Source organism: Ursus maritimus, unplaced genomic scaffold (assembly GCF_017311325.1).
Source record: "Ursus maritimus isolate PB19 unplaced genomic scaffold, ASM1731132v1 scaffold_24, whole genome shotgun sequence".
Taxonomy (NCBI): Eukaryota; Metazoa; Chordata; class Mammalia; order Carnivora; family Ursidae; genus Ursus; species Ursus maritimus.
In genome coordinates, this window is record NW_024424897.1 from 14,687,285 (window position 1) to 14,704,037 (window position 16,753).

Consider the following 16,753-nt stretch of genomic DNA (forward strand, 5'->3'; position numbering starts at 1 on the left):
GTGGCAAGATCTGAGAAAGCGAAAGCGATGGTTCTTAGTCACAAACAGAAGTTTCTCATGGCAGGGCATGTCAATACAGGGAAGACCCAGCTCTGTGACAGTGACAAGCCCTCCTGCAGGGGGACAACAGGCAGCCCATCCTGGTACTGTCCGCTCATCAGAGGCTCCCAGCGGCACAGACACTGCACATCCAAACAGAGAGTGGGGGGAGATCGTTCAGCAATTTCTCAAAAACTTGCACCTAGAACTATCCTATGACTCGGTAATTCCACTTAAGGGGTCTACACCTCGAAGAGCTGAAAACAGGGCCTCGAGGAGGTACCCGTGCCCACGTCCATAGCAGCGTTATGCACAGTAGCCAAAGGGTGGGAGGGACCCAGGTGCCCATCAACCAATGAACAGATAGGGAACGGCGGTGTGCCCACGCGGCACAGTGTTACTCGGCCTTAAGAAGGAAGCAGATTCTGACACCGACTCTGACATGGACGGTCCTTGAGGACATCCTGCGGATGACAAGCCGCTCACTAAAGGACAGATACTGTTGGATCCCATTGCTATGCGGCTCCTGGAGTGATCAGATTTGTAAAGACGGGACAGAGCAGTGGCTGCCAGGGGCTGGGAGGGGTTTGGGACCGGGAGTTAGCGTTTAATGGGACGGAGTTTCAGTTTGGGAAGATGATAACATTCTGGAGGCGGGGGGGCGGTGATGATTGCAGGACAGTGTGGATGTACCCGAAGGCCACGGCACGGCGCCCTAAAAACGGTTAAAATGGTAGCTTTTCTGTTGCGTGCATTTTGCCAGTTTAAAAAAAATAAAAACAGGAGTGGTCTGAAAGTGAGGTTCGTCTGAGGGGGGAGCCTGCCACAGGAAAGCACGTGACTCCGGCGTGAGAGGGGCGGGCGGAGTCTAACTTCACACACGCGGAACCACACAACCGCAGAGGTGGGATCACCTTGTCCCCTTTCACCTCTCCAGGCCACCGGACCCCGGGCCGCCCTGCTTCCCCTGCCGCCCAGCACAGTCCTCCCATCGGCAGACGACGACGGGTAAGGTCACGCCTCTCCCTTCCCTCTTGGCAGCCTGGAAGGGGATTCCGATGGACTGTCAAGGCCTGACTTCTAGTCCCTTCCCCTCTCTTGGCCTGTTTCCCTGGGAACTGAGGGGAAAGCGGGCAGAGATCTTGACCTTGCTTTTATGGTTGTTTCCTGTTTTTGTCCTCCTGCTTCCTCTCCTGCTCTGTCATCAGGTGACAGATTTAGAAGCATGGGGCTGCCTTCTTGTCCGTGGGCCCACGTGGGTGAGGCCTGAGCCGTCGGAACTGTGCTCCGAGCGGATGCAGAGAGAAAGGGATGGTCCCCTTCCTCTTGGGATTGCATGTGGGGTTCCTGATGAATCTCTTTTATAACTTTCTTATACAGGTTTTGCTATTTATTCCTCTTTTACTGCTGCTATAAATGGTGTGCTTTTAAAATTATATTATTGTATGTTACTGATAGACATAAAAGCAACTTATTTTTGGATATTGATCTGCTACCTAGTTGCCTTGCTAAAATCCCTTGTTATTTTGAATCAACTTGTCTGATCATTCTTTCGGATTTTCTAACCAGGCAATCATATCATATGAAAATACCGATAGTCTGTCTAGGACCTCTGGAGCAATATTAAAAATAGCAAAGAGAGTGGGCAGCCTCATCTGGTTCCTGCTTTTATAGGAAATGCTCCCAAGATTTACTCATTAAATATAATATATGCATAAGATTTTTGTCAAGTTCTCTTTACCAGTTTAAAGAAGTTTCCTTCTAGGGGTACCTGGCGGGCTCAGTCGGTGGAGCATGTGACTCTTGATCTCAGGGTTGTGAGTTCGAGCCCCACATTAGGTATAGAGATTATTTAAAAATGAAATCTTAAAAAAAAGTTTTCCTTCCAATCTGCTAAGATCTTTTTCATGAAAGGATATTGAAAGGATTTTTTTTTTTTTTCTGGATGATCCTATGCTTTTCTTCTTAAATCTGTTAATGTAAGTTTTTAGTTTGAGCTCCTTTAAAGGCAGAACCTGGAACAAGGACTTGAGTTCAGGTAGGTTATTTAAGAGGTGACCCCAGAAAGCAGGGAGTCAAGGAGCAGGGGGACCGCGCAGGGAAGGAAGAAACGCCAGTTAAAGGTGTTTGACTGATGTCATGGCAGCAGGCAAAGGGAGCCTAACTCTCTGGGACCTTGGGGAATCCTTCTAGATGCCTCCCACAGTTGCCGAAGGAGAAGAAAGAGGCCGGAGCTCCTATCCACCAGCTCTGTCCTTCACTGGTTGAGGGCTACATCTTAGGGAACTTCTCTCCCACTTTTAGAAACCACTTAGCAGGCTAATAAGTGGCTCCTCGAGCACTGAAGAAGACTCTGAGGCAAGAAGCAAAAAGAAACATGGTATAAACATGAAGTGGGACACTGCAGGGTAAGATGAGTCTAAGCTTGCCCGAAATTATCCACAGTAAGTACTGCTGATATCAGAGGAGGGCAGAGGTGATGTGACATAGGCACCAAAGTCTTCTATTGCCAACATAATAAATGATATGTGTAGGTTTTCTTCTACTGTTAAACCATTTTTGCATACCCGAGAGAAGCTCAATTTGAATGTGATAAATATATTTACACACTGCTAGATTTGGTTGGCTAGCATTTTTCGTGTAATTGTTGCATCTATGTTCATGAGTGAGATTGGCCTCTAAACTTTCTTTCTCATCCTGAACTGGCCTCAGTTTGATGTTAAGGTTACCCTGGCCTCATAGAAAGAGTTAGTGTTCCTGCTTTTTCCATTCTCAGGGAGAGTTTTGATAAAATTAGAATTATCTCTACTTAAACTTGTGAATACTCTCTGGACCAGTATATTCTTTGTGGGAAGATTTTAAATTATGGATTCAGTTTCTTCAATAGTTCTAGAACCATTCGGACTTTTTATTTCTTCTCAAATCAAGTTTGGTAAATTATATTTTTCTAAGATTTGGTCTGCTTTGTTTCTTTTTGGGAGGGGCATAAGTCATTTATAGTCTTTTAAAATTTTTAATTGTGGTAAAATACACATAACAAAATTTACCATCTTAACCGTTTTTCAGTGTAGAATCGGTTAAGTGCATTCACGCTGTTTGGCAGCCAATCCCCAGAGTGTTTTCATCTTGTGAAACTGAAACTATGCCGATGAAACAAGTCACTTCCCCTCCCCCCAACCACTGGCAACCACATTGACCTTCTGTTTCCATAAATTTGTACTGTCTTCATTGTAATCCTGTAGCTATGTTCCCATTTTCATTCCTAATCACCGTGACTTGAGCCTTCTTTTGTTTCTAAGTAGATTTCACCAGAGATTTGCCCATGCTGTTAGTTTCTCCAAAGAACTTTTGGTTTTATTAATCCTGTCTACGTATCTTTGTTTTCTATTTTGTTGGTTTTTGCTCTTTATTATTCCCTTTCGCATTTACTTTGTTGTTTTGTTTACTTTGATTTCTGCTCTTGATTCCCTTTTGAGTCACTTTCGGGTTTCCTTTGCTGTTCTTTTTCTAACTTTGTGACTACTTACCCATATTGAACACTTAATTTCTGACTTTTTTTCTAATACAAGAATTCAAGGCTATCCATCTCCCTTGAAGTGCAACTTTTTTTTTTTTTTTAAGATTTTATTTATTTATTTGACAGAGATAGAGACAGCCAGCGAGAGAGGGAACACAGCAGGGGGAGTGGGAGAGGAAGAAGCAGCCCGATGTGGGGCTCGATCCCATAACGCCGGGATCACGCCCTGAGCCGAAGGCAGACGCTTTAACCGCTGTGCCACCCAGACGCCCCTACACGGGCACATCTCTGGCACCCAAAGTCCGTAATTCCGTTTGTGTTCCCTCTTGGTGTGGTACATTCCATGCCCTAAAACTCCTGTTCTCTGCCTACTCACCCGACGCTTCTCCCCAGCCCCCGGCAACCACTGATGTTTCCTAAGTTCTCATCTCGCTCTGTCACTTAATAGTGCCATGACCTAGGCATATCATTAATTCACCTGAGCCCTGCTTCCTCAAATGCATAATCAGAATGTAGAATGGTTCCTTATTTTTGTATGAAAATTAAATAAAACCTCACTTCAGTCCGTAGCGGAGAATACACATCAACTAAACGTAGTTTCCCGTTCCTTACCCCCCTTCTCTTAGTAATCGGAAATCAAGATTTGCTGAGAAAAGGCAGAGGGAAGTACCCTTGTGACAGGGTGTATCACCAGAAATCTAAGCAGAGGAGGACACAAGAGGTTACTGCCTTCCAAACCCTCTCTCTCCAACTTGGAAAGTCCCTCCGTTTCCGCTTCCTGTCAGGAGGGCTGCCATCCATACGTTATCCGTCTTCTCAGTCCGACACCTCCGACCCACGTCTGACAAACGCGCAGGCGTGGTCTGTCTGTGAGCTGCCTAGAGCTAAAGTGCCTCAGACCTGAGTTGTGTGTGCAGGAAAAGCAGGTCTCCGGGACACCAGAGGGAACCTATCCAGGTCATGCAAGTCACATGAGATCTTGTCGTTTCCAAGGGAATCGCCCTGAATCACATTAAGAGTTTGAGGATTTATAAAGGTAGCAGGCCCACGCACTATTCCTCTTCCTGGCTGTTCTGTTGTGACTGATTTATGAATACAAGGCATTGTCCTTGCATTAAGTCCAGACACCAGACAGGAATAGATTAACACAGGGCAAGGATTTTTTTTTTTAAATCTTTCTTTTAAGATTTTATTTTTAAGTAATCTCTGCGCCAAATATAGGGCTTGAACTCATGACTCCGAGATTAAGAGTCTCATGCTCCCACTGACTGAGCCAGCCAGGTGCCGCCTCAGGGCAAGGATTAAAAAAAAATCTATCTGAAGATCTCTTTCTTTTAACCACAGTTAAATTTTTCATCTTATTGTGATTATTATAAATTTGGACTTCTTAATACGATCTTCTTAAAAATTTACATTTGTCCCTCTTCTTCCATGCTTTTCTCCTTTAATTCTTTTGATAGAAGGTTGTTTTCATGCCATTTTAACCTTCTCTAGTGGTTTGGAACTTAAACACTCTCTCTCTGCTGGTTTTTCTTGAAATTTTACCGTGCTCATTATAACTTAAAGGCTATCCTCCCTCCTGAACAACGCAGAGTTTAAAAAGCTTTAACTGTAATCCTCTTAAATATCATTGCCCAGTATTTCAGCTTTGAACTTTTTAAGACTTCTCAAATTAAATATTACAAATATTACATATTTATTTTCCATATTCGTTTGCCATTTTGTTTTCTCGTGCTTTCTTCTTGCATAGAAAACTGTCCCGCAATCCTTTTTTCTTCTGGACGCACACTTTTAGAAGTTCCTTTAGTGGAGGTATGTTGGGGGTAAACTCTCTCAGTCTCTGTTTATCTGTGTCTTTCTCTCATCTTGGTTCTTGAAAGACGGGTTTTGCTGGGAACAGAAGAGGAGTCACTGGATTCAGACCCAGTCATGACAAAACCCTTCCCAGCCCTGTGAAGAGATGCGTTCACTCCCCAAACCAATCTCCATTCCTCTCAAGTCCTCTTGTATCTTCCAGACCATCTTAACTCTTCCAGCTTTATTGACCCCTTCGCTGGAGAACTCAGAGACCTGAAGAGTAAGGCAGGGAGTATTTGGTGGTGGAGCAGCTCTCCAAGAAGGAGCATGAATTTCTTCTCTTGTCTACATGATGGTCTGGTTCCTCTCATCCCTGAGCAACTTCTTGGTGACAGGAAGCGGTGGCCTTCCCTCTTTGTTGGAAGCATCCATCCTGGCCTTCTAGGGTCTGATCATCCGGCCCCGAATCCACTTCATTCTCTTTCCCAGAAGGCCTTGCGGCCTCATGCAAGTACGGCACTCCCCCCTGCCCTCCCCCCCACCGCCTTCCCGTTCTGCCCCAAAAGTTCTGTGAGGCAGAACAGGGCTCCAAGTAACTCCGGGTACACAAGGACCCTGACTCCCATGGGCAGGTTTGAAGGGCCAGACCCTTCCAGCCTAGAAAGCTTTTTCATTTCTGCCACACAAAGTCATCACCAGCTCCTCCAGCCAGCCAGCACTTGGCCTGGGACAATTCGGGGTCAACTTCCCGCCACCACTGAGTCAAGTTCCTTTCTCTCAGCTTCTTCACTGGCTGGGGTCATAAGCGCGGACAGCTGCTGGCTCAGGGGTGCCCGCTGTTAGGATCAGAAAGGGAAGGGCTTGTTCCTACCAGTTCCGTTCAGAGAGTCCCAGGAAAACCACTGCCTGGGCTTCACTCTGAGGGCCCATCCTTGGGGGGTGAGGGGCCCTGATCGGCCTTGTTGGGTGTTCAGCCCAGCTCCGCAGCTTGAGGGCCAGCAGAGATGTCAGCAGGAGAAAGGTACGCTGGGCAGACCCAGAAAGAAAGACCCCCATCCAATCTTCTCCAGGTTGAACACCAAGACAAACTACTTCTATTCATTTACTCCTCCGTCCCTCCATCCTTCCTCTTACTGAACACTTATTCGGCATCAGCTGTTGACCGGGTACTACCTACCATATCTGCGGTGGAACAGCAGACGGTTCTAGAGTCAGCGTCTGCCCTCGCGGGTAGACGGCCTGGCAGGGAGGGAGGGGAAGTTGATGTGTAAGCTATCAGATGCAAAGCCATGTTCCCATGCCTGGAGATCAGAGAGGAAGTGGTGGGTGGGAACAGGGGCTGACGGGCTTAAAGCCGGACCTGTGGGCCCCAGAAGCTTCACTTGAACACCGGTGGGGATGGAGTCAGGCTGGCCCAGGTGACTGTGCTGTTGGGATTCACAGGCACAGACCCTTCCAGAAGCTGTTCGGAGCTCCCTGGGCATGAGACACACACACACACACACACACACACACACACCTCACCACCACTACCCCCGCCCAGCCCGTCACAGCAAGGAAGCTCCCAGCAATTTCCTTTGGCCTTCCGCTGTCTTGCGTTTCTCTCTCAAGGGTCTCCTGGGGATGTAGCTTCTAAGAATCCTTCTCTTGCCACTGCTCTGTGGGCTTCCTCTCACGCATAAATACTTCACTCTCTCCCAGGGATGTGACTTTGGGCAAGTCAATTGTTCTGTGCCTCAGTTTCCCCATCGGTGAGACGGGGACAGTGATACTACCTACCTCACAGAGGCAGAGCGCTTATGACAGTGCTGATCTGTAGTCAGCTCACTACTGCATTATTTTCTTTATGATTTTTGCTGTCTTGCTCTCATCATCATCATTATTCTGACCCGGTGGCGACCACAGTGTCTCCACCACAGCAGTGGCCACTGTCTGAGCCCCGGGCTGCACCCGCCGCCTCCCCGCGGGCTGGAGGAGTGTTTCCTGCAGCGCCACATGGACCAGACCCCGGGCTGGGGTTACTGCTTGCTCTTTCCTCTGTCTTCTCTCCGCATTACTCCGAAGCAGTGCGGTCCAGGGACGTCCCTGCATCCAGGCTGACCAGCAGCCCTTGCCCACCACACACAGTGGTGACAGCCTTTGGCCTCGGCAGCCAAAGAGAAGGGCACGACTTCACTCCACCCTCGCAAGCCAAACTGTGTTCCTGAAGATGTTGGGGTGCCCCTTGATAAAGCAAGGAGACCCGTTCCTCTCCTGCCTCTCCCAGGCCCTGCTGGCCCCAGGGACTCCTGCTTCCGGGGATTCCCTCAGTAGCTGACAAAGCCTCCCTAGAAACTCACTGCAATGCCTCAGGCCCTGAGCCCCCCCTCCCCAGACCAAGGCTCCCTGCCTGGAAGGGTTGGGGGAGACACCATAAGCCAGGCCCTAGAAATGGAGGCTAGGGGTTTGGGCTACAGCCATACTGAGCCCCATTACCTCTGTCTGTGCCCGGGCTGCTGGGGACTGTCGTGGGAGCTCTTCCCTCAGGTTGTCCCTATCAGCTGAGTTCAGGGTGGGTTGAGATTGCAAGCCTGGTGGGTGTTAAGGTTTAAGTGGCTGTGCCCAGGCGGGGGGGGGGGGGGGGGTGCACTGGAGGGCCTCCATTGCCTGCCTGGGTCTCCTTAGAGAAGCCCAGCTCCTGGCCTGCTCTGCGACGGAGACGGCATGTCCTGGACAGGACTGACTTCAGATATTCTCTTCCCAAAAGGGAACTCGATAATGTGTCCTGTAGGATTTGAGGTTCTCAGGTCTGGGGCTTGTAGGCATCACTGTCCTTTGTGCACATGCAGGGCCCCGAACCCCATGTACGCGCACATCCCTCGCATACAAGCGTACCAGTCCCTCACCCTGCCCCCTGCACAGCAGCATGGCGAGAGGCCAGCTTATACCCCAGCTTATCGGCTACTTCCCAGCTTCCTCTGCCTGTGTTCCTGCAGGCCTGGAGCTCTGAGAGCTGGCCTTCCACGTGGCTTCCAGAAGACCTCTCAGATAATGAGAGGAAATGTGGTCATCAGCTCACAGAAGGCTGGGGTTCCGGGCTGTGGCTCTAGGCCACCACTCCCTGACCTGGGTCCACCATCTCCCTCCAGGAGGCCCTCGGCTGTTCCCAGTGAGCCTGTGGCTGCCACTCGAGATGTCCCCTTTTGGTTGTTGGGGCCTGCCCGCCGCCCTTCTTGCCCTGTTCTGCTGCCCAGGTGAGCTGGTACCTGGGGTTGGTGACTTGGCACGTGCCAGCCCAGAGGGGGGGCTGCCTGCCCCCTGGCTTCAGGCATGGGAGGCGGGGCTGGTCCTGAAATCACTGAGGCTTTGAACACAGTGGCAGCCCACCCGGGGTACTGGATACTGTGCCAGCCTGGCTCCCCCATGATCCCGGATGGGGGAGTGGGGAAGCTGGCCTTTTGGATGGCAGGTTGAACAGGCCCCACGGCTTCATGGCCTGTGGAAGTGGCAGGTCGTGGAGGCTGAATGGTGGGCTGCATGGGGGCTTGAGGCAGGAGGGGAGGCTGGGGTTCAAGGGAAGGTGAGGGAATGCCCCACTGTTCCTGAGATGTGGCCCAGGGACAGCAGGGGGCAGCAGAACATGGCCTTTTGACTACCATCAAAGGGAAGCCAAACCCTCCTCCAGGGAGTCAGGGCCCTGTGAAGGAAAATGCTAGCATGTGCTGAGCACTCTGTTTTGGACAACCTATCAGGTGCTTTTCAAGGGCTAGCTCACCACAACCCTGCAGGAAAGGGATTACTAGCCCATTTGACAGATGAAGAAACAGGTTCCGAGAGAGAAAGCACCTTGCCCAGGGTGATACAGCTGGTACATGGCAAACTCAGGATTCAGCTCTGTCTACCTGCAACGCTCCTTTCTTGCCACTTCATTATATACCACTCGCTGAGGGCTGAGTGGGGACATGCTGCTGTGGAGGGAGCACAGGACAGGCCCAGCTGGTTGAGATCAAGGACCTTCTGAGTGGGAGGTGAGCTCTGAGGACCCAATCTTGATGCATCAAATAATTCTGAATGTCCATCACACACAGGGCATGGTGCTAAGCACTGAGGGAAATCTGGGCCCTGCCTTCTAGAAGCTCTAAAACATCTGAGCGAGAGTCAGCATGGATACCAATCATCTGCAAGGGGGTCCCGTTACCTTCCTGAACTCCTCTCCCCCTGCCTTCCTCCTCACTGAGCTCTGGCCATCTTGATCTTGCCGTTCCTCAAGCACACCAAGGTCAAGACCTTGACCCAGGGTCTTGACACTGGGAACACTCCCCGCTCCCCAGGTATCTGCAGGGCTCACACCCACCTCTTCCATGTCTTTGCTCAAATGTCCATGCCTGGGTGAGGCCTGTGCTGACCACCCTATTAAAGTGGCAGCTCCTCCCCATCTCGGTTTCCTGCCCCAGGCACTGATCACCCTCTGACAGCCCGGCTATTTCACTTGAGTATTGTCTGTCCCTTAACGATAATGTGAGCTCTGCAAGGCAGGGTTTGGTCTGCTTTGGTCACTGCTACGACGTCAGAGCCTAGAACAGTGCCTGGCACACAGCAAGTATTCAAAAAGTATTTGCAGAAGATAGGAAAGGAGGGAGGAAAGGGTTGAACCCAGGGCCACAGAGGTCCAGAGGACCCAGTCCACCTCCATCTTTGAGAGGTCTTCATGGAGGAGGGGACATTTGGGCTGGGCTTTGAAGGTCGTATAGGATCCCTCTGCATGGAGATGGAAGATGTACGTGGAGAAGACTCATCTGAAGGCTGGAGGAAGAGTGACCAGAGGCAGGGAGACCGCTGTGGGGTAGCCTCCACCGTCTAGACACGAGGCAAGACATAAGACCTGAACAAGGGGAGAGCGGCAGAGGGGCCATCTCTGGCCTATCTTCTTGGGCACCTGCCCCTTGATCAGACTGCCAGTGGTGGGCAGGTCCCCTGGGCCGGGCAGCAGAGACATTTGCTGCCCCGTCTTTCTGATCTTCCAGGGTCTAGAGAGGGCTTCGAGATACGCATGTATCCAGAGCAGCTGCTGGTGGAGCCTGGAGGGTCCAAGTTGGTCAACTGTAGTACCAGCTGTGCCCAGCCTGAGGCCGGCGGCCTGGAGACCGCCCTCACCAAGAGCCTGCTGCAGTCCGGACCTCAATGGAACCAGTACTTGGTCTCCAACATCTCCCAGGACACAGTCATCTACTGCTACTTCACCTGCTTCGGGGATCAGAAGCTAAAGAGTCTCGATGTCAGCGTGTTCTGTGAGTGCCGCCCTGCGGGGCCTTCCTCCCTGGGGCAGAGCCCGTGTCTGCTGATTTTGCAGAGCTACTCTGTTACTGCTCCTGGGCATTCGCTGTGGTCCCCACCTCCCTGGGCTCCTGGGGTGATGAGGAGCAGGACCCCGGCCATGGGCTCAGAATCTGCTCACACCCTTCACTGGCCTCCTTGAGCCTGCTGGTCATGCCGGCTCCGAGGCTTGCTCAGAGGGCAATCCAAGCAAGGTTTGCACAGATTTACAAGTCATTTCCCGGGCAGGGCTCACAGTCTCCTCCCCCACTCAGTAGCAGCCCCGTCACCGGACACCCCTCACCCCACCACAAATAGCGGAGCATGAACAGAAGGGCTGCCATGCTCTCCAGTCGCCCCTTTGCCTCATGAAGAGGTTAAGGCATTGCCTGGTGCTTTTATATATACATGTATTTTTTTTTAGATTTATTTATTTATTTATTTATTTATTTGAGAGAGGTGGGAGGAAAGGAGGGGAGAGGGAGAGAGAACCCAAGCAGGCTCGGTGGTGAGCGTGGAGCCGGACGCAGGGCTCGATCACGACCCGAGCCGAAACTGAGAATTGAATGCTTAACCGACTGAGCCACCCAGGCGGCCCTGCTTTTATATTCCTGAGGGCCCCTGGCAAATGTGTGACCATCACTCACACACACCTGTGCACAGGCCATGGAGACCTTCCCACAGGGCAGGATTCTCTCAACATCTCGGCACCAAGGTATGGCTTGGGTCCTCCCCATGACCAGTATCAGTGGATCAAGTGAATAGAAAGATGTTCTAAATCCAACGTATTACCTTGGGGTGATGGGGGCAAGGTATTCTAGTTCGAAAGGGAATCCAGGGCACCACTGAGGGCCCAGTTTAATAGATAAAGGATGGCAGGTCTACCTAAGCAAGGCAGGTCTGACTCCAGCCCCCACCCCTTAAGTGAGGACCCCACAACTCTTGGCCCAGTTCCAGTGAGCACTCCCTTCTTAGTCTCGATACAATCATTCAGCGGTTTAATATGGAAATTTGTGTTTGATTTCTGGAGAAGAAGGAGACAGATCCAAATGTTTTGTTTCTGGTTGGCTGCACAATTTCTAGACCTCCTCTTTGTAGACCCTCTGACCACCTCCATTCTTGTCCATTCCAGAAAACACCATGTTGGTAAAACTCCCAGCCAATCCATCCTTCACCCTGAACTGCTTCCTCCTTCCTCTCCTAATGCTAGAGCAGGCCAGGTCCCAGCCCGCTTCCTCCCCACGTCCAGCCGAGGCCCGAGAACACTGCGGTGCCAGGGAATGGGCCAGGCCGGCGGGGGCGCTGCTGGGACGGCACCCCATCCTGACCAGCCTCCCTCTTCCTTCCTTGCAGACCCTCCAAAGCAAGTGCTGCTGAAGCTACAGCCCGCGTGGGTGGCTGCGGGGAGACCCTTCACTGTCGAGTGCCACGTGCCGGCTGTGAAGCCCCTGGAGAGCCTCACTCTCACCCTGCTCCATGGCAAGGAGGCCCTGTGCAACAAGACCTTTACGGGGGAGAAGAACGGCACCCGAGGGGCCACGGTCACGCACAACGGCACGGCTCACAGGGAAGACAGCCGCCACAACTTCTCGTGCCACGCCCACCTGGATCTGCGGTCTCGCGGCGGCAGCATCCTTCACGGCGTCTCCGAGCCCCAGATGCTCAAGGTCTACGGTGAGGAGTGCCCCCCGGGTGGGAGGGGTGGGAGAGGGCATTCGCCTTCTGGTACTTAGGGGAAGAAAGAGCCTTTGGCACGCCCTGGGCCAGCTCAGGGGGCAGGCACCCAGGGACCCCACGCTGAATCCCGAGGCTTCCCTCTTGCTTGTCCCCAAAGCTCTCTCCGAGTGCCCATGTTATAACCGAACTAGTTGCTTAGCAACTAGCGAACTGCGTGACCTTGACCAAGTCACCCTCCTCTCTCTGGCCACGGCCCCTCTCTACATTCAGAGGTTGGGCCCTGAGGTCCCCTGGAGCTCTGCCGTTCTGTGACTCTTGATGGCCAAGGTGTTCTCTGTCTTCAGAGAGTTTGGTAGAAGCTCCCTCAGCTCTGTCCAGGGTGGGGCTTGGCTCGGACCACGCCGCTGGCCAGGCCACGGTGGCCAGCGTACACCGGTGCCAAGGGCCGGTGGCAGGGGAACATCAGCCCTCGCGGTCTCACAGAGGGCTGGCTGCTGGTCTAGACCCCAGCCTACCTTTCCCCAAGATCCTGCACCATTAGCCATTCATCTCGGCAGCACAGGTGGCTGCAAGATGGACAAGGCATGGGCGGGTGACAGGGGGACCCTTCCTCCCCCTTGGGCTCTAGCATCGAGGACCAGGGGACTTCTAAGACCACTGCCCCCTCCTCCCTCCCCAGAGCCCAGGCCAGACAACCAGATGGTCGTCATCATCTCAGTCGTGTCGGTGCTGCTGTTCTTGTTTGTGACGTCCATCCTCCTGTGCTTTGTCTTGGGCCAGCACTGGCGCCAGAGGCGGATGGGTGCCTACGGGGTACAAGATGCTTAAGTAGGACCTAGGTCGGGCCTACTGGGCACAGCCTACATGAGTGGCACGGCCCCCGCCACAGCAGCCACTGGAACTCAGCGTGACTCCTCAGCATTGTGGTCCAGCCCTGGCTGCAGGACTGTACCAAGCAGCCAAGGACTTCGGGGTCATTTCCTTTTCTAGTCTGCATATAAACACCTGGACTTAACCCTGTGCCTCATGTCTTCTCCTGGGATAGAACACCACGGCCAGGAAAGGCACCCTCCAGGCCTGGACTTCTCTCCCGGGAGGGCTCCTAAGCCTCCCTCCACCCTCTCGTTTGCAGGGGCCTTCCAGAGCCCCAGCCAGCCCAAGCCCTGGGGCACCGCCATGCTGACCAGTCCAGGCACCAGACACCCATCCTCTCGGAGCCCTGAATGACTAATTTCTCCTGAGGGACAGTGAGGGAGACACGCCCTGGTCCGGGAGGCAGAGAGACGTTCTGTTCCTACTTGGCGCTGGGGGACTCAGGCCACTCCGCTCAGAGCAGGACACGGCTCTGACTTCTTTCTGCCAAAAGAGCCAGCTTCCTGGGGCAAGGGTGGGGCCCAAGGGAACTGGCTCAGCTCCAGGACCTTCTGAGCCAAGCCTCTCTCCCTTTACTCTAGGCCTTCAGAGAGCCTTGGACAATAAAAGCAGTCCTCCCCTCACCCCTGCTCCGTCATTAGGCCACCAAGACCCCACAGCACTGCCATCCCAGACAGGGGTGAGTGGAGGAGGTCGAGGGAGGGCTCTGGTTCCCAGACCCCCAGACCCCTCGCTGGCGGGGGCTTCCCAGCCCTGGATGATGCTAAGAGGGGCCTTTACTTCAGGGCAAATGTCAGGCCAGTTCAAGGTCTCCATGTGGTGAAGAGAGTTTTGATTCACCCAGGAGGGGGCCTGGCTGTGGCTGGGCAGGGAGGGCTGCCAGGCATGAGTGCAGAGTCCCAGGCACTAGAGGGGCCCTTGGGGACTCCAGGGCTCTTTCCAGCTCTGCGGTGAAGCTACCAGGGTCCCAGGGCTGGTGTCTGTCCTCATGGTAGGCTCTCGGCATCATAGTAGTCTGGGGAGAGACAGCACCCTTATCTTGGCTCCCTGCTGCCTCACTGGACCCCAAGGAGCAAAAGGGAAGGGGACAGGCCAGTTGCCTGCAGCAGTGATGATAGGCACTCCCCCGCCCCCCAACATGGCCCTCCTGGCCTCCTGACCCATCCCCGGCCTGGGCCCCACTGCCCACCCACCCTCCCCCTACCTGAAGCAGGGGGTACATCCGCACCCACAGTGCCTGTGGCACTGGGGGGTGGGGGTGGGGGCACGGTTACGGTTCTCCTAACATGGAGAAAAGAAAAGAAAGACCACATCCCATCAGAAGTGGTCTCTGGGGTCTCACCCAGAAGTATCCCCACCCCACTCCCAGCTCCTGGTGAGCTCTTCCAGCCCAGCCCCAGGGCAGGGCCCTGGCAATGCCCAGATCCTCCAGCCTCACTTACCCCACCCTTTTCCCAGAGGCAGGAGGGCAGTGCTGAATCCTGGCTGTGTCCTGCAAGTGGGGCTGATGTGGGGGGATGGAAAGGAAAGGGACTGGCCAGGGGAGCGAGGGGCCCAGCATGGGCATCGGGCAGGGCAGGTAGTGGTGATGAAACACCAAAGGCCCTTCCTCCTGGGCTTGCATCTCCTCCTCCTCCTCTTCCTCCTTCTCCTCCTGTTGACCCTCCAGGTAGACCTGGGGATTGTGGGAAAGGGGGAGGAGGGATGATGATAGAGGACCCAGCGTCCCTACCCCCACTTCTCTGTTCTTCTAATTTCTCCAGAAGAACATCACAAAATGGCTTCCCTTTATTGAGCAGCTACTGCAGGCAAGCCAGGGACTTCGGAGAGGTCTATTCCTTATTTTGCGGGAGGCAAAACTGAGGCTCAAAGAGATTGAGCGACTTGTCTAAGGTCACCCAGCTAATAAGTGGCCGAGCAGGGACTGGAAGGATCCAGGTATGGCTCCAGAGCAGGGTCAGGAGTCCAGTGACCTGTGTCTGGCCTCGCCCCCAGCCCCTGGACCCACCCGTGCCCCATCAGGAAGATGGGGTGCTCATCCCAGGGGCTCCCTGATGGCCAGGGCATGAGGCGTAGCGGCAGCTCCTGCCAGCCTGGATGGTAGACACAACCTGGCCTCCTCCAAGCGGCAGAATCCTACCTGGTTTTCAAGGGCTGGTTCTAAAGTCACCTGCTCCTCCAAGGAGCCTTTCCTCATTCCCCAGTGAGTGTGCGCTCATGCCTTATCCCTCTCCCTGTGCCAGTGGGGATGAAGTCGCCTTGTATTCATAGTCATTCATTTATTTTTTTCACTTTTTCAACAAATATCACTTGAGCACCTAATAAGTATCAGGCACCAAGCAGACTCAGGGCCTGCAGTCTAGTAGGGGATGCGCTGCAGGGAGACCTTGAAAACAAGACGAGAGTGGTCTGGATTTGGGGACTCCCACCCCAGGGAGGCTGCTGACTTGGGAGCCTGGCACATAACAGATGCCAAAGGGACCCAGCTGGGTCTTTTTCTCCAGGATCCACCCCAGATGGATCCCCACCCTTGGACCTGCAGGTGGAAGGCCCTGGCGGCACACCTCCACCCCACCCCCAGCAGACGCACCTGCGGGTGGCAAGAGCCTGGGCTCGGGTTGAGCGTGCCTGCCGCCAGGCCACTCAGCAGCAGCTGGTGCATCTGTACGTTCTGCAGCAACATCAGCTCCAGCAGGTCTAGGGCGGGGTGGGGGGGTCAGCAGGCCCACACCAGGCCTCCTGCCCACCGCCCCATCCCAGGGCCTTACCCCCCGACCGCCCAACGCCCAGCCCCAGACGGCGCGGAAGGGAGGTGCAGCGAGGACGCCCAGAGAATGTGCGAAGCAGAGTGGGGTACGAGCCTGGTGAGCCCCGAGTCTCACCTTCCTTCACTCGGCCCGGCTGCGGCGGCGGCGGTGGGACGGCCCACGCGACGGGCTGCAGGACGGTCACCCAGGGCTGGGGGGAACGGGAGACTCAGCCAGGCGAGGCGGGCAAGGGATCAGGGCCAACTTCCCGCACCCCCCGCCCGTGCACCCCGCGAGTGGCCTCCCTCACTCCGCTGGGGCTTCATTCTCCTCCCCGCCAGCCCACGGCCTCCTGGTTCCCCTCCTGGTTCTCCTCTGCGGCTGGGGTCGCTCTCCGCACCCAGCCCACTCCCTCCAAGGTTCGGCCCCTCCAGGGACGGCTCCCCAATCAGCCATCCCTCAGGCCTCCCCGGTAAAAGGCTGCTCAGCTCTCACCGTCAGGGAGGCACTCTGCGGTAGGGGCTGACCCCAGCTCCCTCCAGTGCCGGAGGCCATGCGGGCTCCTGCGGGTCAGGGTTACCTAGGCGACCTGCGCGACGCCAAAGTGTCCTCCCACGCATGCGCAGGTCCCTCCCCGACTGCGGTGCTCGGGGCTCGCTCTGCTCTCCTTTCTCACCTCCTGCTCTCTTCCCCTCTGGGACAAGGAGTCCCCGAGGCCTCCCTCCCCCAGGAGGCGGGTCGCTCTGCCGGACGTCCACCTCCAGCACCCCGGGTGGCCGGCATAGCGTCTTGCCGGGGGCGGGGGGGGGGG

General features: G+C 54.2%; 2 protein-coding genes across 6 annotated transcripts; one reads left to right on the forward strand and one right to left on the reverse strand.

The window, feature by feature from the left end:
* Positions 1-434: 434 nt before the first annotated feature.
* On the forward strand, positions 435-13,818 carry ICAM2 (intercellular adhesion molecule 2). 4 transcript variants are annotated; one of them, XM_008693617.2, is made up of 6 exons: positions 435-582; positions 977-1,047; positions 8,482-8,586; positions 10,357-10,620; positions 11,999-12,319; positions 13,002-13,337. In XM_008693617.2, the coding sequence occupies exons 3-6, from the start codon at positions 8,526-8,528 to the stop codon at positions 13,148-13,150; spliced, it is 795 nt and encodes a 264-aa protein (XP_008691839.1). In that variant the 5' UTR covers positions 435-582; positions 977-1,047; positions 8,482-8,525; the 3' UTR covers positions 13,151-13,337. The 4 variants fall into 4 exon arrangements, with proteins under 4 accessions (XP_008691839.1, XP_040496333.1, XP_008691837.2 ...); XM_040640399.1 differs by lacking the exon at positions 8,482-8,586; XM_008693615.2 differs by lacking the exons at positions 435-582; positions 13,002-13,337 and adding an exon at positions 13,455-13,818 and having other exon boundaries at positions 886-1,047.
* A 64-nt stretch (positions 13,819-13,882) lies between these two features.
* Positions 13,883-16,708, reverse strand: PRR29 (proline rich 29). 2 transcript variants are annotated; one of them, XM_040640400.1, is made up of 5 exons: positions 16,438-16,708; positions 16,078-16,153; positions 15,786-15,892; positions 14,638-14,870; positions 13,883-14,476 (listed from the first exon to the last, which is right to left on the reverse strand). In XM_040640400.1, the coding sequence occupies exons 1-5, from the start codon at positions 16,495-16,497 to the stop codon at positions 14,251-14,253; spliced, it is 702 nt and encodes a 233-aa protein (XP_040496334.1). In that variant the 5' UTR covers positions 16,498-16,708; the 3' UTR covers positions 13,883-14,250. The 2 variants fall into 2 exon arrangements, with proteins under 2 accessions (XP_040496334.1, XP_040496336.1); XM_040640402.1 differs by lacking the exon at positions 14,638-14,870.
* Positions 16,709-16,753: the final 45 nt, after the last annotated feature.